General features: G+C 44.6%; 1 protein-coding gene across 3 annotated transcripts in view; it reads right to left on the bottom strand.

Annotated features, from left to right (window-relative positions):
• Positions 1-24891, bottom strand: part of CTDP1 (CTD phosphatase subunit 1) — a 360755-nt gene that overhangs the window by 272145 nt on the left and 63719 nt on the right. For all 3 annotated transcript variants that reach the window (XM_030211931.1, XM_030211947.1, XM_030211939.1), the window contains exon 5: positions 11354-11504. In XM_030211931.1, the coding sequence (XP_030067791.1) occupies positions 11354-11504 (151 nt within the window). The remainder of the gene's footprint in view (positions 1-11353; positions 11505-24891) is intronic.

Below are 24891 nucleotides of genomic sequence, written 5' to 3'. Positions count from 1 at the left end.
CTGACCTGGAACTTCTTCATCGATTGGGAAAGTAACTACGAGCTAAGAGGCTTTAGTATGGGAAGGACTTCTGCACCTGTACGGTTAAAGCCCTCGTGAGACTAGGACTTCTATTCCGGAGCCAGTGCTGATGGAAGCTGAATGGAACTTGGACTTGTTTCAGTTGATAAACAAGTTACTCTTCAAGATATCTGGCAAGTGATTACATGAACTGAATCTCCAATTCAAAAAACTGTTCCCAAATTATGTCAATTTACTCAGGATATTACTATTAAAGTTGAGAAATGGAAAATCTCGAGGGCAAGGGGATAATATACTTAAACATTCTGCGATATCCTCATATAGACAATTTGTCTCTTGAGAATATTTATTATGTTCCGAGAGGTTCTAGAGTTGTAACTGATGAGGCAGTATGGATCAAATAGTTTCTCCTGATAGCTTGGATGTTTCACAATTTCTTGAATCCTCTCAAGATCATACTGCTAAACATGTCATGCTACTAGTTACTTTTCAGTCTGAATGTGAAAAGAAAGCATTTTAAAATGTGGGGTTTTTTTTTAAGAAACAAGCCCTTTTTTTAGGACAACAAAATTACTATTTTCCTAGATGTGACCTAACAAACACAATACCGCAAACACAGTTCCTTCAGTTACAGTCTAAAACCTTAGCTGTGGGAACTACATTCTGTTTAAGATTGATTCCCTTGCAGTGTCTGGTCACCTATGGGAATAATAAGTTTTTTGGGTTGGTTTGTTTTTTGGTTTTTTTACAGATTCTGTTCATTTGAAATCTTTTCTTTTGAACAAACCAGTTCTTCAAGTCAGTGTAATTTGATTAATAATTTGATTACACTAAATGTCATCCTTAATAATCTCTCCAAAAGGAAAAATCAAATACTAAATTACACTGGCTTCCCATCAAAGCAAGAATCACTTTCAAGTTATGTACCTTTTTATCTTTCAAATCCTAAATGGCACAGCTCCAGACTTTATGGTACCATTAATAAACGTATCTCAAAGAAACACTAAATATGAGGCAAGAAACTCTCTGAGACTACATCTCCCAATTGCAAAAAAGCAATCTACAAAAATGTTAAACATCCATAGCTATCCCAGTACAACTATTATATTGTATTGCATAATTGGGTTCTTACAATTTAGTTTAGATTCCTTGATTTTTGAATATGGTTTTGTTTCAGATTTTCTTGCATGTTTCAATAAGCACTAAGAAAGAAAGTGGGGGGAAAAAAACCCATCAACTTAGGACTTCAGTAGAAAACAAAAAAAGGGCATCGTAAAGGAGCACCAGAAAACAGGCTGGTGAATAGACAGCTGAATGGGTGAACATAAAAACATAGCATAAGAGTAGCCATACTGGGTCAGACCAATGATCCATCTAGACCAGTATCCTGTTTTCCAAACACTGGCCAAGCCAGGTCACAAGTACCTGGCAGAAACCCAAATCATGGCAACACTCCATACTACAAATCCCAGAGCAAGCATTCGGTGATCACTAGATGCCAAATGTTCTCCCACTGTAACATCAGAAATATTCTCCCTGTTTGTGAGCACCAGGTCTAGGATAGCTCCATTTCAAGTCAGTTCCTGAAGGATCTCATGCAGCGGTACAATCAGAGCTTCTCTAGGAGACTCGTAGTCCAGGACCTCACACACCACTGCTGAAACAATGCATCCTATAGAGAATCCAAGATCTCTTTGCTTTCAGACGACTGCACAGCAGGGACACCCCAATCGACATCCGTAATGTTAAAATCACCTATCAATAGCACTTTCCCTTTTCTAGCTATTTTGTGGATGTCTTCAATTAAGCCTCTGTCCATTTCTTCCGACTGTGAAGGTGACCTGTATTTATACACCAATTTAAATATATTTTCCTTTCCCTCTTACCAGTTTAACCCAAAGTGCTTCATCCTCACCCCATTTGTACTGCAGATCTGTCACTAATATTATTCTAAACATATGCCACTCCTCCGTCCTTTTTTCCTACCCTGTCCTTCCTAAATAGATTATAGTCATGTATAACTATATCCCGGTCATGGAACTCCATGAACCATGTCTCCGTGACCGCCACTAAATCCAAGTCGGCTTCTATCACTGCAGCCTCTAAATCTAGAAATGTATTTCCCATACTACAGGCATTGGTATACAAGGCTCTCCAGATGTTACTTTTTTCTCCATTTTCCATAAGGGTATTTGATGTCTTACCTTCCTGAGGGTTATTAATTACTTTGGGACTTTTCTCATCCAGCAAATTTAGTTTAAAGCCATCTTTAGTACTTTAGTCAGTCTGCTACTGAAGATACTTTGTCTCTTCCTTGAAAGATGAAGACCCCAAGATCGGGTGTTCTTAATACAGATGGTCCAATTGCACCAGGTACAGCGCTTGAAGCCACTGAGTGGACACGGAAGGAAAAACCTCCACAGTCAAATCAAATAAAGCAATTCTGCCACAAAAAAGGGGCAAGGCACCAGAGAAAAAAAAGAATGGGAGAACCGTCCAAAGCCAAGGCATGAAAGCGACCTAATGATGCGGAAAACAAAGGAGATTTAAAAGCAGTAAAAGAGAAACTAAAACAATAAGGGAAAGGCAAAAAGGGTAATCCGAACATGGGGTGGAACCAGCAGGAAACCTATAGCTACGACTTCAGGGGTCCATGGGAATCCCACAGGATTGGGAGAAGTCACCACTGTGTTCCTGAGACCCAGAATGAGGCTTGGAACACACAGAGAATATTGGAGCACCGGATCCCACTGCTGCTTAGGAATCAAGGATTTGCCATTCTGCATGTATAATATACACATATTTGTCCTAAACTATCTCACCAAAAATGTCAGTGCCAAAATAAGAACCTGAAATTGTGCCTTTAAGAAAAAAAAGAAATTCCCTTATCTTTTTTCCCCTTGCATCAAATGCTGAAAATACCTGGGGGTACAGGTGGAATGGAATGGATCTTAGCGGGTACAGGTGAGGATGGGATAGATTCGGGTGGGGATGGATGGGTGAAATGGCTGTCACCGTGCAGCTCTCTACTGGTGAATAGGAAGAGGAGACCTGCAAAAAAGCAGCAAAAACATGGCACCAAATCAGCCACAGCAGTAAGAAGGGGTAGTAGATGAGATACCGGCGAGAAAGAAATTAATACAGAAATTAACACAAAAGGTTAGATCAACCGAGGGCAGGAGAGAACAGGATGCCAAGTGAAGAGGAAAGACTAGAGAATGCTCTGAGGGTGCAACAGTTGGTGGTTGAACTCCTAACTTATGTGAAGATGGATAAATATGCTGGGTTCCAAAAGAGGGAAAGTGTCACAAGGTGGTCCTTATACCTCAGCTCTCTTGTTGGCCGATGATCACAACAGCGCGGGGCTTTAATGCCCCTATGAACGATACTAATAGCATGCAAATTTAAGCTTACTATTAGTACTGATCATAGGGGTACTTCTGAGGTTTGACAGGTCCTGGATTTTCTCCCAGACCTGTCAAACCTTAGCCCGTCCCCTCCCCTAATACAAGGCCTGGAGGTCCAGTGGATATTACAGAACCAATCAATATTCAACCAGCAGCGGTCAGTGTATTTTTTCTTAAATATTGACCACTGCAGGCTGAATTAGGCCCTCATATTAAGTGTCGACACCTACGCCTGATCTGCCACTGAATGGTTCTGTGTGGGCTCTGGCTCAACCCAGAATGCAGGGGCCAAATGAGATATTCAGCCCGCTGCCTGGTTAGCAAACTAGGCAGGAGACTAAATAATAGGCTGCCTCCCAAAGACATCCCCCCCCCCCACCACAAGCACTGCCATCCTGCCAAACTGACTCCCTTACATGACCTCCCTTTCACCCCATCCCAAAAAATTGGTCAGCCCTCCCAATCAGATCCCCTCCCCTCCCCAGCAAGCCCCAATCTGGACCTCCTCATCCCCCATGCCTTCAAGGGTGATCCAGGGATTGTTGAGACAGGAATGAGCCCTATTTGCTCTTGCCCATCACAGGTCCTCTGTTAAAATGGTTGCTGTGACATCTAGCAGCACTCTTGCAGTATTACTGCTACCACTGTGAAATTGCTGTTAGATGTCGTGGTTGCCATTTTAACAGAGGACCCTTAATGGTCAGGAGTGGGGCTCGCTCCTGCTCTGAAACATCTGGCCCATCATTGATTTGAAAGGAAGGTCCAGGCAGCCTATAAGGGGTGGGAGGGGCTGTTTTGGGGGCAAAATGGCTTTTGGGTAGGGGGTGGGGTTTGGTGATTAGAGTAGAACATAGATTCTCAATCCAGTCCACGAACACACCAAACCAGTCAAGTGTTCAGGATATCTGCAATGAATATGCACAAGACAGATTTCCATTCAGTGGAGGCAATGCATGTAAATGCACTGATCGACATATTCATTATGGGTATCTTGAGTCATAGATTAGCTTGGGTATCTTGAAAAATAGATTAGCTTGGTGTGTCCTGAGGACTGAATTGAGAACCTATCGAGTAGATCAATCAGGAGGGCCCAGAAAGGATAGCTTCCTAAAAGAAAAGTCCATAAGCCATTATTAAAATGGACTTGGGAAAATCCACTGCTTACTTCTAGGATAAGCAGCATAAAATGTATTGTACTGTTTTGGGATCTTGTCAGGTACTTGTAACCTGAATTGGCCACTGTTGAAAACAGGATGCTGGGCTTGATGGACCTTCAATCCGTCCTAGTATGGCAACACTTATGTACTCATGTAAATATTTTATTCATAGAAGCTTTGCTGTACACAGTTCTGGTGAAAGGTTTTTTGACTGAAGATAATTACAAGAATAATATTTCATGTCCAGAACATTGTGCTATATAACAATCACAGTTATGACTATCTTGGATATGTTATGCCTTATATATGCCATGGTTCTTATTTTTTATGCCTTTCTGAAAATGAGACATCTAAATTTCATTGGAATTGACATCCCCAGCCTCCTTTCTACCAAAGTTTGTCCGATTTCATTTCAGATTCTGATACAGTGGTGGGGTGTCCCTTTTGCACCAATAGAATATCATTTTGTCCTCAGGCAGATGCTTCCAACACAGACTGGGAGAGTGTACCTCAGCTCTCATCTTATTCAGGTTAAAGGCAGCGCGCACTTCAAAAAAGAAAGGAAACTTAAATGTGGGTAAAAAGAAAACAAAGAAATAAAGGAACTCTTTTTTTCTTTTTTAAAGAAAAACAAATGAACAATAGAAAGAAAAATACGAAAAAAACAAATCGAATGCACTCAGAAGCTCTGAAAACCGAACATGTGAAAAGCACTGGTAGAATGCAGCCTCTCTTCAAGTGGAGAAAATGAAACTCAGACAACCTCATTCACGTGGTGGGTGGGAAGGCACTCACACATGCATGGTGGAGCGCGGCTCGTGCTTCACTAAAACTCCGTTGTTTACTGTGGCATAAATGCCGGTCCAGATGACTCGGATCATCATCTACCCACACATCAGAATATGCAAGCCTGCTTTGTCCTCGGAGAAATATCATTTATTTATTTATTACATTTGTATCCCACACTTTCCCACTAAAAGCAGGCTCAATGCGGCTTACATAGTAATAGGTAACACAGAATTTTGTTATGTAAAGCATGAAATTAAGTATAACATAGTAATAGGATGGAGATGGATAGTAATAGGATGGATGGGTAGGTAGAGACGGTGATAGAGAGGAAGGTAAGGTGGGAGACAGAGTCTGGGTCAATGTCGTTTTCTCTTCGGTATATGTAAGGTAGATGGGATCATAAGATTAATCTGGGTCCTTTGGGTAGGCTTGCTTGTATAAATGGATTTTTAGTGCTTTCCTGAATGGTAGGTGGTCATGAATTGCTCAAATAGGTCTAGGGAGAGCATTCCAGAGTTTACCTTCTTCATGGTGCCCTCCAGGTCCCATAGATTCTATTATAGATACATTTCAGCAGTTAGTGATAAAAGATATCCAACAGAAAGGACATGAGCTCAATATAACTTATAATTTATCTACGGTGCAAAGGGATGCTTTAAAAGACCTACAAATGTATCAATCTATAATTATTTTGTGAGCAGACAAGAGGGGAAGGGTAGTAGTCCAGGATAAAATACAATAATTAGCAGAAGCTAATAGACAATTAACAAGACAATTTTATAGTCGATTAAAAGAATATCCTACTTTTTGACTCAAGCTGGATGCATGAATTTTTTTTTGCGAGGATACCCTAAATGAGTGATTCATAAAGTTCTTAAACGAGTGTGTAATGTTCAGAGGAATTGGTTATTTAGTAAGTCTAATAACATGGAAGAGCGAAGAATCACATATGGTACCAAACTTATCACAAGTACATCAAATTCAGCAAATTATATGTATGCATTGGGGCACACTCTCTCTTCATTCAGGATTTGACAAAAGCCCTAGATTTGCATCCAGCAGAGGGAAGAACTTGGGGGAATTAATAAACATCAATAGCAGACAAATGGATGATAGCACCACATATGGACATTTCATTTGTGGTCACTGTGTTTATTACAAGTTTGCTATGGCCACTGATTCTATCATTATTCTTAACACCAGAAAGCTGTTTATGTTGTTACAGCATACTTATTGTACTTCTAAACAATATATGAGACTAAATGTCCTTGTCATTAAGAGGGCCAAACTAAAAGATCAATAGACAAAGAATTGTGCAACATTTAAGAAAATCAGACTTGATAGAGATGAGGCACCCCTTGTAAGCCACTGGTGTCAAAGCATGTCAATTTGTGGTATTACAACAAATTCATCTTAAACCGGAGAGGGGGGGGTGGGGAACAATATATCAGTACTGGTAAGCACAGAATAGAAATTCATTTTTAATTGTAGCAGCATCAAACTGTTAAGACTAAATAAAGAGGTTGAGTGGGCACGTGTGAAAGCCCGCTTAAATAACTGCGTCATATCTGCTGACAGTTCCAGTTACCAGTTGGGTTGCTTCTGAGGTACAGGCACCCCAGCTGGGTGAATCTCCTGACCGGCGGTGTATTCGAATCAATTGCGTTTGGTAAGTGGTGATTATTTAAATGTAATATTTGGGGAAAGTGTTTTTGTAATTGAATACTATGGATGTATATATTTTGTATTTGCTTTAGTTTTGTCTCCTGAAGACACCATTATAGCAAAACACGATTTCATGTAGAGACTAAATCCGAGGTGCACTTCAAGCAGCTGTTGCTTTAATCATCTATGAGAGAACCATGGAGAAACTGTGGACAGATTAGAACAAGATTGCTTGATCCTTGACTGAAGGAATAGAAAAGTTACAAGCCTTAAAACAGTGTTTGCACGAATAATGAACACACACAATCTTTATTTGTCAAGGAACAGTTGAGTAAAGAACATTGTTTAATGTTTGATCGGTGTGTTTGGATAATCAGTTCCATTCTTGTCAAACTTGTTATTTAGAACACAAGTTGTAATTAGTGAACTAGGTGACCAAGACAGCTAGCTGAAAGTTCAGTTAATAATTTTAATAATGGCATATTGAATACTGTAACAAACTATGTATTTTCATTTTGTACTTATACACAATCAATGATTTTTTTTATTGAGAGTTTAATTTTCAGTTGGTATACGCATACAAAGATGCCTTGGTTCATTGGAGCTTATTTATAAAAAAGCAAAAGTAATTCACAAAAGTGAAGAACTTGCCCATAGTGACCAATCAGATTTCTTTATTTCATTTTCCCAACGAAAAGATGAAACTGGATTGGGCACTATGTATAACTTTTATGGAGAACTTTTTCTCCTGTTTTTATAAATATGTCCCATCTAAGTTTCATAGTTCATGTTTACTACTACTACTTATTTCTATAGCGCTACAAGGCATACGCAGCACTGTACACCATACACAAAAGACAGTCCGTCTATGCTCAAAGAGCTTACAATCTAGATAAGACAGGTAAACAGACAAAACAATTAAGGGTAAGGGAATAAAGAGGTGAGGATAAAGGACAGGGCAAGTGAGTTAGGAGTCAAAAGCAGTGGTAAAGAGAGGTGGGTTTTGAGTTTGGACTTGAAAACGGCTAAAGACGGGTGAAAACGGCTAAAGACAGGGCAAGACGTACAAGGCTCAGGAAGTGCAGCGAGACAAAAGGAACGGAGTCTTGAATTAGCAGTAGAGGAGAAAGGGACAGATAGGAGAGATTTATCTACAGAACGGAGTACTCGAGGGGGGACGTAGGGAGAGACAAGAATGGAGAGGTACTGGGGAGCAGCAGAGTGAATACACTTATAGGTTAATAGGAGAAGTTTGAATTGAATAGGAAACGGATAGGGAGCCAGTGAAGTGACTTAAGGAGAGGGCTAATGTGGGCATAGCGACTTTGGCGGAAGATGAGTCGCGCAGCAGAGTTTTGGACTGATTGAAGAGGAGAGAGATGGCTAAGAGGGAGGCCGGTGAAAAGTAGGTTAGAATAATCAAGATGAGAGGTGATAGGAGTGTGGCTAAGGGTTCTGGTAGAGTGCGCAGAGATGAAGGGACGGATTTTGCTAATGTTGTAGAGAAAGAAACGACAGGTTTTGGCAATCTACTGAATGTGATCAGAGAAGGACAGAGAGGAGTCAAAGATGACCCCAAGGTTACGAGCAGATGAGACAGGGAGAATGAGAGTACCATCCACCGAAACAGAGAAAGGGGGAGAGGGGAAGTAGGTTTAGGGGGAAAGATGAAAAGCTCTGTTTTGGCAATGTTGAGCTTCAGAAGATGTCGAGACATCCATGCAGCGATGTCAGACAGGCAGGCTGAAACCTTGGTCTGGATGCCGGTTGAGACGTTGGGGGTAGAGAGGTAGATCTGGGAGTCGTCAGCGTAGAGATGGTACTGAAACCATGGGAAGAAATCAGAGATCCAAGGGAAGAAGTGTAGATGGAAAACAGGAGAGGACCGAGAACAGAGCCTTGAGGTACACCGATTGGTAGTGGGATAGAAGTGGAAGAGGATCCACCAGAGTGTACACTAAAGGTGTGACTCAGTTTACTCAGTTTGTAATAATACACCACATGTCAAGGGGCCTAACAGTTTATATGAGACTGAAATATAACAGATACCAACTGTGTCTTGGTCTGTATGTCAGTTGCAATAAATTTGTTATGTATGTTGCCTATTTAGTTAACCATTTAACAATAAAATGTCCATTTTAAAATCTCTGCTGATTAGAGCTCAGGGGTACTAGGTTGAAATTTATTTGACTTAGGGGGTACTTAGCTTAAGGTTGGGAAACTCTAGGCTAGAGAACGCGCTCCGAGACAAATTTACCCCAATGATTCTATGTTTCTATTTATAAAGGTATGCCTTCAAAGTTCAGTAAAAGTTGAAAGACTACTACCTGAGCTTTTGTTGTTGTTTTAATAAATTTCTAGAAATTAGCCATTCATGCAGGAAAATATGATTTTGAAAACCATACTTTTTATATTTTTAAACTCAAACTACGATATTTAACAATCTAGCTTCTAACATCAGTGTATAAAGGAAACTTGAAGGGAATTTTCACTCTACTTCACCTATGAAATCTCTTAAGTTGTAGTTTGTGTTCACATACATTTCAAAGATCTGGCTCCACCAGAGATTGTCTATGGATCAATGCTGCCATCAGGTGTTTGCCTTAAGACTGTTTCAGCCTCATGTTTTAACAGCTCTTGTCCAATCTCATACTACGCCAAAAAAACTTGGAAATCTATTAAAAGAAGTCATGTAGCTACGGTTAACAATATTAATATAGTGATCATCTAAGAGAAAAGAATAATTTGCTCTAGATCACATGGAATGCTCTACAATTAAGAGCTAATCATGTTACGAAGAAAATACGACAGCTAATAACCAAACAGGAATATGCAGAGAACTGAAGCACAAGAAACTCCTGAAGAAGTATATAACCTGTTATTAAGGTAGGCTTGGGGAAAGCCACTACATATCTCTAGAAGCAAGCATAAAATCTTGCAACTTTTTGGGATCCTGGTAAATAATTGTGACCTGGATTTGCCACTGCTGGAAACATGAATATTTGGCTCGATGGACCTTTATGGTCTGAGCTGGTATGGCAATTCTTATGTCTGCATAAATGCTCAATCAGCAGCACCTTCTTGCAAATCATTAACTTTCAACTATTCAGGTGCTGAGGTTTTGTTATGTTCAGAATGCATACTGAAATCGAATCTTCAACAGTGAAAAGAATTGAAGGCTTTTTCTCCTCTTATTTTGTTTGAGGCTTTTCAACTCATTTTGAACTCCTAACATACATATTACATATTATTCTTATGACATGCAACATGATGATTTCCTTGTCAAATAAAAGAACAAACCAAGAAAAGCTTGCTTAGGCATGACTTACAGGCTAAATCCACAGACCAAGTATGCAGCCATTGCCATCTGTGGGCGAGTACAACTTAGGTCGCTACATGACAGCTTATTCAAATCAGGTCATAGATCACATCAGTTTGGAAATATGTGCACAACTCCAAACTTACAAGGGCGGCCTCCAAGACTTCAGCAGAAGTCTCGCGAGCTCGCCATTGGAAGTCTCGGTGGCCATTTTGAACAGCGATCCGGCAGCGGGGGAGCGTCAGCACCAGCAGGCAGGACCAGGGATCTTTCATGCCTGCCCCGAAGAATTGGTGACACAACCTGGGTGGATGAAGGAGGGGCAGGTGAGAGAGGAGGGTCGCTGGACATGGGTGGCTGCAGGGGGGGCAGGGGGAGAGGAGGGTCGCTGGACATGGGTGGCTGGAGGGGAGGCAGGGGGAGAGGGCGGTCACAGGACATGGGTGGCTGGAGGGGGGGCAGGGGGAGCGGAGGGTCGTTTGATGCACCGCTCCCTGCCACTTGCTCCGCGTGTTTCCCTACTCCTGCCCCTGCCTGGGAATCAGCTGTGAGTGACGTTAGCCTGGGTGGCTGGAGGGGGGGGGCAGGGGAGAGGAGGGTCGCTGGACATGGGTGGCTGGAGGGAGGGGGTGAGGGGGGTCCTGAGACCAGAGAGGTGGGGTGGAAGGGGGGCCTCAAACCATAAAGGGAGGGGGGAGGGGGCACACACTCACTCACTCTCTGTCTCTCACATACACTCTCTCTGACACACTCTCTTGTCTATCACACTCTCCATCTCTCACACACACACTCTCTCTCTCTCGCAAACATACACTCCGAGGAAAATCTTGCTAGCGCCCGTTTCACTTCTGACAGAAACGGGTCTTTTTTACTAGTACAAAAATAATTCAATAACCAGATGACTCAAACAAAGGAGAAGTAATTACATTTGCATGCTGTAGACAAACTTAGTAAATCTCAAGTATTAATTCTTCCATCAAAAATGTACTATATACCTGCGATAGTATGTGCGTAAAGCCTGCTACCAAAAGTGAAGACATGTAGTTCATACAGCTTCGCAATCTTTTCTAGGAACTCTTTGCAGTGAGGACGCAGGCGAGTATGCAGCATAGGCTCCCCTCGGCCTAACTGGAAATGGAAAATGCCCTAGAATAAAATCAAGAGATTTCTGTTACTGTTGGTTTTAATATCAGTGGATAAAAAATAACACTAGTATAATTAAGTTTATTTTGTGCTTGATATACCACACAAGACAAACAACAACAACAACAAAAAAGGAGACAGCAAAGCCCCTACAAAGGTATGAAACAAGCCAACAAAAAGGAGTGGACCAAGGATATCTCAAAAGGAGAATCAGAGACAAAATTCTGTATCAAAAAATCTATATTAAAATTATGAAAATAAAAACCATGTCCACCAGAGGACACTATAATTATGTACATAAGTACATAAGTAATGCCACACTGGGAAAAGATCAAGGGTCCATCGAGCCCAGCATCCTATCCATGACTGCGGCCAATCCATGCAGGTAATTAGGCCCGCCACCATCTCGATCATCTGTTCAGGCTTCTGTTCATAAGAGGGGCCGTGGAGTTCCCAGTTAAGGAGGTCAGAACTAGTGAAGGGTACGTAAGTGTACATTGTCAGTGGTAGGGGTTGAGCCGGGCCTCCACCCACGGCTACCTGGGGAACATAGGTGGTAGTCTGTCGGATGGGAAATGTATTCGCTGGCTTGCCATGCTGGCTGTCAGGCCTGGGCTTACAAAATGGGAGGGGTGCAACAAAATATCGAAGACGCCTTCAGGGTGACCACCCCCCAGGGAGACGATCCAGCTACCCATACCAACCAACTTGTCCCGACTACTGACCCCCGATGGGACCATCAGACCAAGGAAGGGCGGAATCGCATTGCCGCATACCAACAAGCCTATCTGGAGGCCCTGAAAAAGGGAAAAAGAAAGATCACCAATATGAACAGAATCCACGATATAACCCAGAAAAAGGAAGACAGTCCCGGGGATTTCTTGGAAAGATTGATGGACATGTACCGGAAACACAGCCCTTTCGACCCAGAGGACCCAAACAACCGGCAAATGTTAGTCATTAGTTTCGTTAGTCAGTCCGCCCCGGACATACGTAAGAAGTTACAGAAAACCGAAGGATTCGAAGGAATGAGCATTAGTCAATTAAAAGCCATGGCGGATAGAGTGTTTGGGAATAGAGATCAGGAAGAAAAGAGAGAAAGTAAGTCTTTTAGCGGCTGCCTTGCAGGACACCCGGGCAGGGAGTCAGGAAAAAGGACCCCCAAGGAGTGTGGGAACCAGAGGACGACAGGGGAGTAGACCCCCTTTAGGAAGAAACCAGTGCGCTTATTGCAAACAAGAAGGCCATTGGAAAGCAGAATGCGAGGAAAGCTTTTGTACGTCTCCTCGGCAGGGGTCCAAGGGCTCACGATTCCCGGTTCTGCCTTGAGGACCTGACAGAATGCAAAGGCCCTTGAGAACGCAACAGAATGCAAAGGCCATGAATCCGGCAAGATCATCGCTCCCGGTGGGCTGCCTGCCCATGACTTCGTTCCCTATGGGCAATCCGGGTGCAGTTTCTGACAGCCTCCGGTACCACAGCGGGTTAAGTTCCTATTCGGGATTCCAGTCCGAGGAGAGTTTCAAGCGGAGCCTTCGAGTCTTGTTCGAGTGAAGCCTCCAGTTAAGCTTCTGAGTTCAATCCGAGGGACGGTCCTGACCAGGTCTCTGAGGTCAGGCCGAGTGAGACGGCAGACCAAGCCTCTGATTCCAGTCCGGGTCCCAGTCCCGGTTCAGCTCCTGTTCAGAGTTCCTGCTCCAGTCCAGACTCTGATGCCAGCCCGGGTCCTAGCCCCAGTTCCTTTTCTGATACCAGTGTGGGCGTTCAGCCCATAAATTTTGCTTCAGGTACTGCATGTTATTTATTTATTGTATTTGTACCCCACCCGCACGCTGCTGGACGTGTCCCACTGGCATGCCTGGAAAGATGACGAATGGCCCGCTGAACGTATTATCCAATATTAAGACGGCACCCTATGGCTACCGCACACCGATTTACATGCTAAACCGACTCATACGACTGCAGGCAGTCCTTGAACTGGTCGTTAATGACACCGCCCTGGCATTAAATCTTTGGGCCAGACAAAACACAAGACTGCTCACTGTTGTACACCAAAACCGACTGGCCCTAGACTACCTACTTAGCCAGGAAGGGGGGGAGGGGTCTAAGAGGAATGTTTGCCATCCTAGCGGGCCTACTATTGCTCTGTTTAATCATTCCCTGCATTGTGCCCCTTCTGATGAACTCTGTAAGGGGAACTATGGAAAGTATAGCAGATCGCCGAGCTGCCGCCCAGATTATGTCGCTGCGGATGTACTCTCCCGTCCCTACCTCTGATACTGACTGTTGATCTCTTTTCTTCCCTTTAGGACCGACTGGACAGCCACCACTCCTGCTGCGACCAGTCCGGCTACAAAGGGGGGGGGGGGGGGGGAAATCACTAGGAACCCCCCGTCTCAAACCGGTGAAGCAACCACCACCGGAGCAGGGGCTTAGGGCCACCTAGTCGGACCAGCCAAGTAACTGTTTTCCTTGTATTTCAGGGCCACAACGAATGGTGATACTTATAAGCTTCTCCCTCGCAGCTACGAACCGCACCGGCTGAGCACTGGAAAGGTCAAAGGTCTCATCAGCTCCGCGGTCAAACCTATGAATCAAGAATGTTATACTTTCCACTATGAAGATGATAAAGTATCAAAGGGGGGGTTGTTGGGGGCAGCTTTACAGAGACTGGAGATTCAGGGTTAGGCTTTTGCTATAAACGACACTCTATTGTGTTTTTGCTAAAGAAGCTATAACTTGTAATAGTTAGCTGAACTGCTGAAGCTTGAAAAAGGACAGTTTGCCTAGAGGATGCAGGTGCAACCAGATAACAGTTATAGCTTGTGCTGAGTTTCGCTTCTGCCATATGCTTATCAGTATATTCCTTTGGTCTGTGTAATGAAAATGAACTGTGTGTTAAGTTTCGATTTCCTGACTTCTGTGTAATCTTTTGTGAACTCAATGCGCATGACTGCTGATAAAACCTATAAATGTTAGTGGCAAATGATACAGGGCACACATTGTTACTGAGTCACTCAGCTGCGTCACTGCTAGCAATATAGTTTTCTTGATTCGGATCCGTTGCCTCGAGCCTCTTGATTTACTTGCTAATATCCGGTTACAGTTTGGTGAAAGTTGGCTTCCAAGGCATGTTGTACCTTAGGCTTCCTTTCCTTGGATGGCATTCCTACAGATGAAACTAGCTTTGGTTCTTCAGGGCCGAAGGACTCCTCTGAGTCAGATCGTTCCAATGCCCTGATAAATGATGGAGTGTGTGTCATCATGTAAGCTTCGGTTCTTAAGACAGGTTCCTCCGACGCAAAGAAGCTAAGTCGTTTGTTTCCATCAATTTGCCCCGCAGCTTCTTCGAGGACATTAGCCTTCGCCTCTAGTCCAGCAATTTCTTTGTCTTGCTGGAGCACTTCTATCATGATGTCCAACTCAGCATTTCGACGTGCTGCCTCAGCTTCCATCTCTGCCCTTTTGTAACTTCAGGGCGGTTTCTTTGTCACTGTGGCGACGGCGAGCCTTGGCCATTTCCACCATAGCCCGCGCCTGCAGGGCTGCCGAGCTAGCTGTTGATTGGCTGGAGTGGTTTGTAGCTCTTGACCGGGAAGATCTTAAAGTCTTGGATGTATACTTAGATGAGTTAGAGCACTGTTAGAGCACTGGGAGACACTATCTTGTGGATCTACAATTACAGACTAACTCCTTAATAGCCTTGACCACTTCCGCTTTGCACCTTTGATCTATGGCTTCTTGAAGTTCCTTTTCCATAAGACTCTGTTCAGTATTTGTCTCATTTAAGAACTGGCAATACTCTGTTGCCTTTTGCTGATAGCGTGCATAGCTGGTCTTTATTAATGATAGACAAGCTTCCTTGTCCGCCCCTGCCTTTGAGGCATTAGATATGTTCTCCTCCATCTCTGCCCTTAGCTCGTGTAATTTGTCACTATACCCTTCCTGTTTGATTTGATAAATTTCCAGGGCTTTCTGAGTTAACTTGCGAGTTCTTTTATCTCTGACCCCTTGCTGGGCCTGAAGAGAAAGGGTGTTCCCCTTATCTGCACTGCTTTCTGGCTGCTCTTGCATCTCTGGAGCAGGGGACACTATATCTGGTGCCATCTGTTCAGTCTTGAAATCTGCCATCCTGTGTTTACTTAACTGGATTAGGTGAAGAAGCAGCTCTTATATGACAGGAGGGTAGAGGGGCAGAGATTACTTTGAAGAAACTGTGCTGAGCCCTACTTGCTTGCAGCTGCTTCTATCTGTCTACACAGACTTAAGGACAGAGACTGCCTCTCAGCTGCTAAATTCAGTAGTGGATCAAGTTTCAATGGCAAGTGATGATCAGAGGAGAAGGGAGGGGAAAGAGTAGCTCTAAGTAAAACACCTCCCTAATTCTGTTCACTGCTCCACCTCCTATGTCACCAGCTCCACCCCCTACGTCACCAGCTCCACCCTCTACGCCATTAACCACACACCCCGCAACGCGAAAAATGCATCAGAGGAACAAAACAAAACCCACCCAACCGAACGCGAAGCCGCCCAAAAAACCGCGACCCGCAGCGGTCGAAAATTTCCCGCAGCGGGTCGCGGAAAGCCCATCTGAGTGGAGGAGTGGCCTAGTGGTTAGGGTGGTGGACTATGGTCCTGGGGAACTGAGGAACTGAGTTCGATTCCCGGCACAGGCAGCTCCTTGTGACTCTGAGCAAGTCACTTAACCCTCCATTGCTCCATGTAAGCCGCATTGAGCCTGCCATGAGTGGGAAAGTGCGGGGTACAAATGTAACAAAAATAAAATAAATAAATAAATAAAACCTTGGGAGAGGGAGGACTCCCTCAAGCCCACAGAACAAGAGGCCAAAAGGACCAATGAGGACAGAGCCAAGATAGGCTGAGCAAAAAGACCTAGGCAACAGCACACCACTAACAACAGTTTTTTTCTAAACAAGTGTGTCTGCACTACCTGTGAACTTCATTTCACATAATGCCTTGCTTATTTAACATTACAGTGACTACATTAAACATTAAACACATTACAGGAATCTATCCCAACCAGGCAAGGCTGTCAAAGGACAGAATACCCAGTGCCTGGTGACGGAGCTCCAGGAGGAACACCAGGACCTTCTTTATAAAATAGAGAACTGCACACAGCAAAATAATGTGCGGATCAGAAGTATACCAGAAACGGCGGCGTATAAAGACTCAGCTGCTCTTGTGTAACAACTATATATCTGGCTATTATCAGATTCTGAAATAGCACCTGAGGCACCTTTGATTCAAAGAGCACAAACGGCAATGGGCCCCAGAGTTGACGGCAAGCCCCGGGATATTGTTGAATGCTTCTTATGTTTTCATGAGGACACTATGCTGCGCAAAGCGTGGGAACGAGGAAGCCACCACTGGAAAGGTTTAGAAGTGGAGCTGTTTCAAGACTTGGCCGCAGCCACGATGGCCAAGCGACGTTCATTCAGAGAAGTGACCCGGGCACTGACTAAAGCACAGTTACAATACCACTGGACATTTCCATTTGACTTACTGGTGATGATTAATGGACTGGAGCTCCAGTGAAATTTACTTCTGTGGCAAGTGCTTGGGAAGTGTTCCAGAAAGTAGGAGTTCAAAAGCTAACTGTGGCCCACCACCAGGAAGAAATCTTCCAAAGACGGCGGGGTACCGCTGGCAGGGCGCGGGAGGTCGCAAGTGTCGTCCACTGCAGGAGGACCCTCAACCTCAATGAAGAGCTCTGGAGAGACCCGCATGAGGGCCGATATCGGGCCTTTGGGCCAGCTTCACCGGACGCATTTAACAGTTTGAGAGTGGATCTGCTTTGTTGTTAGATGAGTGACTATGGGGTATGTGGTTGTGTATGTGGGTATTGCTGAGGATGGTAGTACATGTGGTTTTGACCTGGCTACCAGATGTTCTTGGAGATTGAAAGGAATATCTTGGTTGGGGGGGGGGGGGGGGGGACATTGTATTTACTTTCCAGTTTTTTTTATGGGCCCTGTTTCTTAATGGGTCAACGACTCTGGAGTTTCACTTCCTTGGGAGGAGAGGAGAGCTATGGGAATGGGGATATGGGAGGGAGTGAGGGGGAGTGGGTCCTGGATGGTTGACATATGAATGGAGGTTTGAATGTGGAAAAGGGGAAACCTGAAGTGAGGATTATTTCCTATAATGTAAAAGGCCTTAATCCTCCTGGGAAGCGCAGCCTATTATTTTGGGAATTGGGAAGACTAAAAGGCGGTATCTGTTTTATTCAGGAGACTTATCTTAAAAGGGCTCATGAGAGGATGGTGACTTCTAGACAGTATCCCCTCAGGTACTGGGTGGCTAACACACAGGAACCCCGACGAGGAGTGGGTATTTTGTTCTCTAAAGATGTACAAGTTGAGGTTAAATTGATTAAGCGGGATATTCAAGGCCACTTTATTTTGCTGGTAATTACTCTGGCTGGAAGGGTATATACGTTGGTTAATGTCTATGCTCCAAATGTGGACCATGGGCGGTTCCTGGAGGCTTGCACCTCAAATATTCTATGCCTGCAGGAAGGGGAGCGGATTGTAGGAGGAGATTTTAATCTTACATTAACCAAGGGGCTGGATAACTTAGGGAGTAGGGGAGATAGTTATAGTAAAGGGAATAGAAAAAATTTCGACCTTTTCTGTCCACACTGAATCTATTGGATGGGCAGCGAGAGGCTGATATGTACAGACAGGGAGATAGATTTTGGGGTTATAGCATCAGAAGATCTGAAGACGACAAAACAGTGCAACAAGGCAGTGGCTGTAGCCAGAAGGTGCTAGGCTGTATAGGAGGAGGTGTAACCAGCAAAAGAAAGGTGTTGATGCCCCTGTACAAGTCACTGTTGAGGCCCCACCTGGATTATTGTGTTAAGTTTTGGAGACCGTATCTTGCTAAAGATGTAAGAAAACAAAGCAGTCCAGAGGAAGGTGACAAAAAGAATATGGGGCTTGCGCCAAAAGATGTATGAGAAGAGACTGGAGAACCTTATACCTGTATACCTTAGAGAAGAGGAGGGACAGAGGAGATATGATATAGATGTTTAATTACTTGAAAGGTATTAATATAGAAACAAATATTTTCCAGAGAAGGGAAAATGGTAAAACTAGAGGACATGAATTGACGTTGCAGGGTGGTAGACTCAGTGTCAAAAAATTCTTTTTCAGTGAGAGGATGGTTGATGCCTGGAATGCCCTCCTGAGGAAAGTGGTGGAGAAAAAAAAACTGATGGAATTCAAAAAGGAGGTGTGGAATAGTCTCCGCCATTTCCCATATAAAACCAATAAAGGAGAGTTACTCAGGTAGAAACTTTTCTCTTCCTTGTGGTGAAGAGTGAGCTGAATGTATACCACAGGACCTTTCCTCTGAGAAGAACTCGGGCTCCAATTCAGACTCCCATGAACAGTCTGTTTCAGAGTCAACAAAATACTCCTCATTAAGGGTCTGAGTTTGCCTGCCTCATTCTGCTAGACTGATGTCTAGGCCTCGATACTCAGTGCCGAGGTACGGGTCTGCTCCGAGACTCAAGAGGGTCCCCTCATCAGTCAGTGACGGCTCTAACGCCGGGCTAGGCACAGGTGTCGACAACCTCTCGACAGGCAGGTTTGCAGGCCTCCAGTGCAGGCTGGAATGGTGCTACGGCTAACTCAAGCAGCCTCGATGCCTCAGCAATATGCAACTGCAGCAAGCTTGCAAGCTCCTCCTTGAGCATGACCCGGAACTGTTCATCAAGGATACGCATTGGTAAAGGCTGGGTTAGGACCACGCCAGATACAGCCTGCGAATGTGTTGTGCCAAATCAAAGCCTCAGCTGAACGAGTCTGCAGCAGCAGCTCTGCAACAACAGAGAGGGAGCTTCTCGAGTGCTAGCGATGGTGATACCCCGGAACACCCGCCAGTGTGCCTCGAGGGGGACCAATGCAGATGTTTCTCAGCCTTCCCTCGGTGCCAATGAAGAGGATGTTGAATTCACATGCCTCCTCAGTGTCAGATTCAACTTTACAGTTCCGGGGTCCTGACACAGTGACCAATGTCAAGGCAAGTGGAGACCTCCCACTGTAACACGCAGCTCTAACTGCCACAGGGATCGATGCTAACAATGCTGACATCGATGGACCAGACTTCGTACCCAAACATTTCTCACACCAAGCCTCTCTACTTTCCTGGGTTCTTTTCTGCACACAAAAACACACAAAGGCATTGTGGTCTGGTCCCAGGCACAACAGGCACTAGCTATGGGGGATCAGTGCCAGAGATGACCCTGTTGCACTGGGAACAGTGTTTAAACCACTGAGAACTTTCTGGGACATGAAGGGAAAAATTGTACGGACTATTAAAATAACATTACAGAGCATATTCAAAAAGCATGGATTAATGAAACAAAGCTAACATAGACTTAGTAAAAGGAAATCTTGCCTCACCAATCTATTACTTAAAGGGGTGAACAAACAAGTGGATAAAGGTGAGCCGGTCGATATTCTGCATCTGGATTTTCAAAAGGCATTTGACAACGTACCTCATGAAAGACTCTCAGAAAAAACTGGAGAGTCACAGGATAGGAGGTACTGTCCAATTGTGGATTAAAAACAGGTTAAAAGATAGAAAACAGAGAGTAGTGTTAAATGGTCAGTATTCTCAATGGAGAAGGATAGATAGTGGGGTTCCCCAAGGGTCTGTGCTGAGACCACTGCTTCTTAACATATTTATAAATGATCTAGAGATGGGAATAACTAGTGAGGTAATTAAATTTGCTGATGACACAAAGTTATTCAAAGTTGTTAAATTGCAAAAGGATTGTGAAAAATTACAAGAGGACCTTACGAAACTGGGAACCTAAATGGCAGATGATGTTTAATGTGAGCAAGTGCAAAGCGATGCATGTGGGAAAGAGGAACCCAAATTATGGCTACACAATGCAAGGTTTCACATCAGCAGTCACCAACCAGGAAAGGGATCTAGGCGGAGTCGTTGACAATACGCTGAAACCCTCTGCTCAGTGTGCTGCTGCGGCTAAGAAAGCAAACTGAATGTTAGGTATTATTAGGAAAGGAACTGAAAACAAAAACGAGGACATTATAATGTCTTTATCGCTCCATGGTGTGACTGCACCTTGAATACTGTGTTCAATTCTGGTGACTGCATCCCAAAAAAGATATAGTGGAATTAGAAAACGTACAGAGAAGAGCGACGAAAATGATAAAGGGAATGGGACGACTTCCCTACGAGGAAAGACTAAAGTGCTAGGGTTCCTCAGCTTGGAGAAAAGACGGCCTGAGGGGAGATATGAAACAGGTTTATAAAATAATGAGTGGAGTGGAACGGATAGACATGAATCACTGTTTACTCTTTCCAAAAATACTAGGACTAGGGGGCACACAATGAAGCTACAAAGTAGTAAATTTAAAACAAATCGGAAAAACTTTTCTTCATTCAACGTGTAATTAAACTTTGGAATTTTTTGCCAGAGAATATAGTAAGGAAAAATTATGTTCTTAACTGATAATTTTCTTTCCTTTAATCATACCAGACCAGTCCAGACCAATGGGTTATGTCCATCCACCAGCAGAAGGAGACAGAGAAAATAGTCCCAAGTAATTCAGCCCCTTAAGGGTATCGTGCAGCCTGGAATGTTCAGTATTTCGAATAGCAAAGCAATTGTGCTCATAACCTCTACAAGAAAAACACAAGAAAATGTAAACACGGAAGCCACTCGACCACAGAACACTGGGCTTCCCAGAAATCCTGCCACAATAAAGGCAACAGAAATGCATTAAGCTAATCTGCAGGAAAGTGATGTGCATCCTGAGCTGTGTCCCTGTACCACTAGACAGAGTCTCGAAGCGATGCTGAGAACTCAACGGAGAAAATAACCTCAATCTTACCAGACTGGTACAGCATGGTGGCAAAGAGAAGGTGAGTAATGGATATGTGATGGAATGTTACAATCGCCATATACTGGAGAGCACCCACTCACACATACACAGCAGCAATTACTCCACTAGGGAGGGCATTTGGACTGGTCTGGTATGATTAAAGGAAAGAAAATTATCAGGTAAGAACATAATTTTTCCTTGACATCTATACCAGACCAGACCAGACCAATGGGATGTAGCAAAGCAGTCACTCCATTAGGGTGGGAAAAGAAAAGAGCCAATAAACCACCCAAGTGCTAGTAAGCAGCCACAGCAGCACAAATGTCAGCTACAGATGCAGGAAATATCAAAAACTGCTAAAAGGAAAGAACAGTACACACTGTAGCACGGCAGACTCTCAACCTGATACTACCCCAAAGAAGCAAAGCACTAGCCAAAGCATACCGACCACTCAGAGGGGTCATAATCCGCAAAGTTTCCGGAGACTGAAAAATACTGTCTGAGATGACAGAATATCGACTACAAGGCGAAAGGATGCCAGGCCTGCAATTCTAACCGAAAGCAAGTCAGGCAATTGCCCACAGCCAAGCGCCCGCAACCATGCAGAAAATCCAACAACAGTACCCGGTCTCTGCCCCTGACTAAATAGGAAGAAGCAGAGACAGAGAGGGCAAAGACACACCCCCAGAGAAGAGACCGTGCACTAAGCCTAGGATAGGAACCCAGCGGACATCTCCAAAAAACAGCACCTCGCCGTCCAGGAAACCATGGACTCCTGGTCTACGATTGAGAACAAAACAACACGTGAGCACTAGCACAAGGAGTGTAAAGGAACGCCTATCAACGGAGAGATTGAGGTAAGGCCAAATGCGCAAAGAAGTCAGGAAACGCCACCAACCCAGCTACGGCTCTGATACCATCTAAAGCTGTAAGAATGCCCGAAACCGAGAGAAGGACACCATCACCAGAGCTAATGGGAATGTAAAAGGCCAAGAAATGCCCAAACACACTGCCCACGTCATGCAGGACGAGCAAAGCCGAGTTGTAGAACCAGAATCAAGGGCCCAGTCCACAGCCTCAGAAGCTGTGCAGCACATGCAACTCTGAACCTATGGCCCAAGCAACAGCCAGACAAGGCCTCCTGGTTCACAGAAATGAGAAGCCTATACCTCAGAGCCATAGGAAAAGAAATGTCCACCTCCACAAAAGAAAATATGTATGGCTCACAGAGAGAACACAGACTGCCCGAGATCAAATCAATTTGGCACCCAATGGCCAGCTGTGGTGCCAAGGCGACTGGCCGGCGGTGAAGAAACAGTCCACCGGGATAACTGTAACAAGGTCCCACAGCCAGAAGCAGGAACAACCCCTATGTCACGTCTGTGGCCGTGACCCCTCTCAGATTCACCTTATTTCCTGTGGTCAGCTTCTGAGCTGGCTTCTGTTTGTTCTTTGTGAGTTAGTTCTGTCTCTGTGTGCTGGCTGTATTAGATTGTCGGTGTGCTGTCACCCGTTCCAGATTTTAGTCCAGTCCGGATCTTCCAGGCTGCCCGACCCTTAGTTGCCTGGTGATTGTTGCGCCTGAGTCTCAGCTGCCTGCTGGGCTTATTAGCCATTTGGAACATCTCTGCCTTTGCATTGCGTCGACATCCGGCGATAGAGCCAAATTCGGAGAAGAGGTCCTACTCACCTCTGGCCAAAGAACCCTGCCCAGCAGCCGAAGGATGAGGCCCTGCTTTACATCCGGAGATGGAGCCATAGTGAAGAGAAGGTAGCCTTCTAAGGGTGGAAGGAGCAAAGACTGAAACCACCAGTTGGTAAATAAGAAATGAAGAGTAATGTAAGACCGCCACCGATGGAGAGAAGCTCCATCTCCAGGAAAAGAGCAAAGCTGCACCTGCCACTCTAGCGTAAGAGACACAGTCTACATGTGAAACCAATATCTCCCCACCATCGGGGCTGTCATCTAGAAATGAAGCCACCCACAGCTGCTTGAGAAAGGATCCCATACCCATGGACAGGCTGCCACAAAATATCTAGCCCCAAACAGGACTGGGCCCGACTAAAATTACCGAGATCAAATCATGCAGTAGAAAGGAGGAGGAGCGTGCCACACCTGGAACAAGGTGCTCATGAAGACAGGATGGGACTAAAAACAGCTGCTAAAGGAGAACTAACACCTGCTCCAAGGAGACACGGCAGAAAGGAAGCAGTGAGAAAAAGGCACTCCCCAAAATAAAAGACCACAAGGCAATAAACCAGCCAAAGGTGATACAAAGAGAACCAAAGATGAGCTCCCCCCAAGGAGCAAAAATGTGGGTCAGCCATCCACCAAAAACCAAAATTGCCCCTCGCAGGGGTAGAGACACTTCCATCCACCAGACTAAGGCTCAGGCCAGAGACAACCGAGCAGAAAGGCAGTCCAACAAAAAGAGACAAAGAGAGAGACTCAGCCAAAACATGCTGCGTTCCCACAAAAATATAGTGAGCATAACCTAACAGCAAGGCTGCTGGAAAAAAAGAAACAGCATCGAAGAAAGTGCCTCAGCGGCATCAGGAAAACCACCTTCAAACTGCTGCGTGCAAACGCTTCCAAGAACAAATAACGCTGAAAAGCGAGGAACTCCAGAAATACAGCTAAGTTAACAACCCAAACAAGCACCAGACTGCGTGACGTAAGATGCGCTCCAAGCCACCGAAACCTGAGACACGGACCAACAGTGTCCCCAAAGTACAGCGGAGCTGATCCTAAGTGAAAGAAAAAGCCAGCTGAGAAGTTGGGGCTGGAAAAGCTAAACCGGAGTTCCCAGGAACGAGGAAGGGAACCCTGCGATCGATCCAGAGCATAGAGAAAGCAGAGCTCCCCAGAAAGCTGAAGCATGAAAAAGGGCAGCAGAAAACCAGCGACAGAGCAGAAAAATCACCCCCTGCGCCACAAAAATAAACCGGAGCAAGGAAGCCCCGAACTGAAACAGCGAGAAGCATCGCTGCAGCACAAACTCCAGAACCAGCGCTCACATCCATGGCTGACACACACGCATAGCGAATTGCTCCAGCTACCGCGCCCAGACCCGGGGGCCCCGGAAACGCCGGCGGGAAGGAAGAAACGAGGTCCATCGGCCATGCGGAGAAAAAACACTGACTGAAGGAAAAAAATGAAAAAGAGACAACAAAGCTCCATGCTGCAAAGAAAAAAGACAAAGCTCTGACCGGAAACCAGAAGTCAGAAAGTCTTACTCAAAAGCCTGCCAAAAAATAACTATAGGAGGAGAAACCGCCGCCATTTGTGCCGAAAACCATAGAGGTCAGGAAGCGAAAGTAAATGAAGCAAAGGAAACCAGGTAAGTTTTTTGTTTGTTTGTTTTTTAAACCAGAGACCATAAGCCTGTGCCTCAAGAACAAACAAATACCCATCCTCTGAGAAAGATAAATCCAAAAAGAAAACTTACATTACAGTCAGGAGACACTAAGACAAACCTGTGGAAATTGCAGGATAAGAGCCCGCA

This window comes from Microcaecilia unicolor, chromosome 1 (assembly GCF_901765095.1).
Source record: "Microcaecilia unicolor chromosome 1, aMicUni1.1, whole genome shotgun sequence".
Taxonomy (NCBI): Eukaryota; Metazoa; Chordata; class Amphibia; order Gymnophiona; family Siphonopidae; genus Microcaecilia; species Microcaecilia unicolor.
The sequence above is the reverse complement of the archived record's forward strand: the minus strand, read 5'-3'. Positions and strand labels throughout refer to the sequence as shown.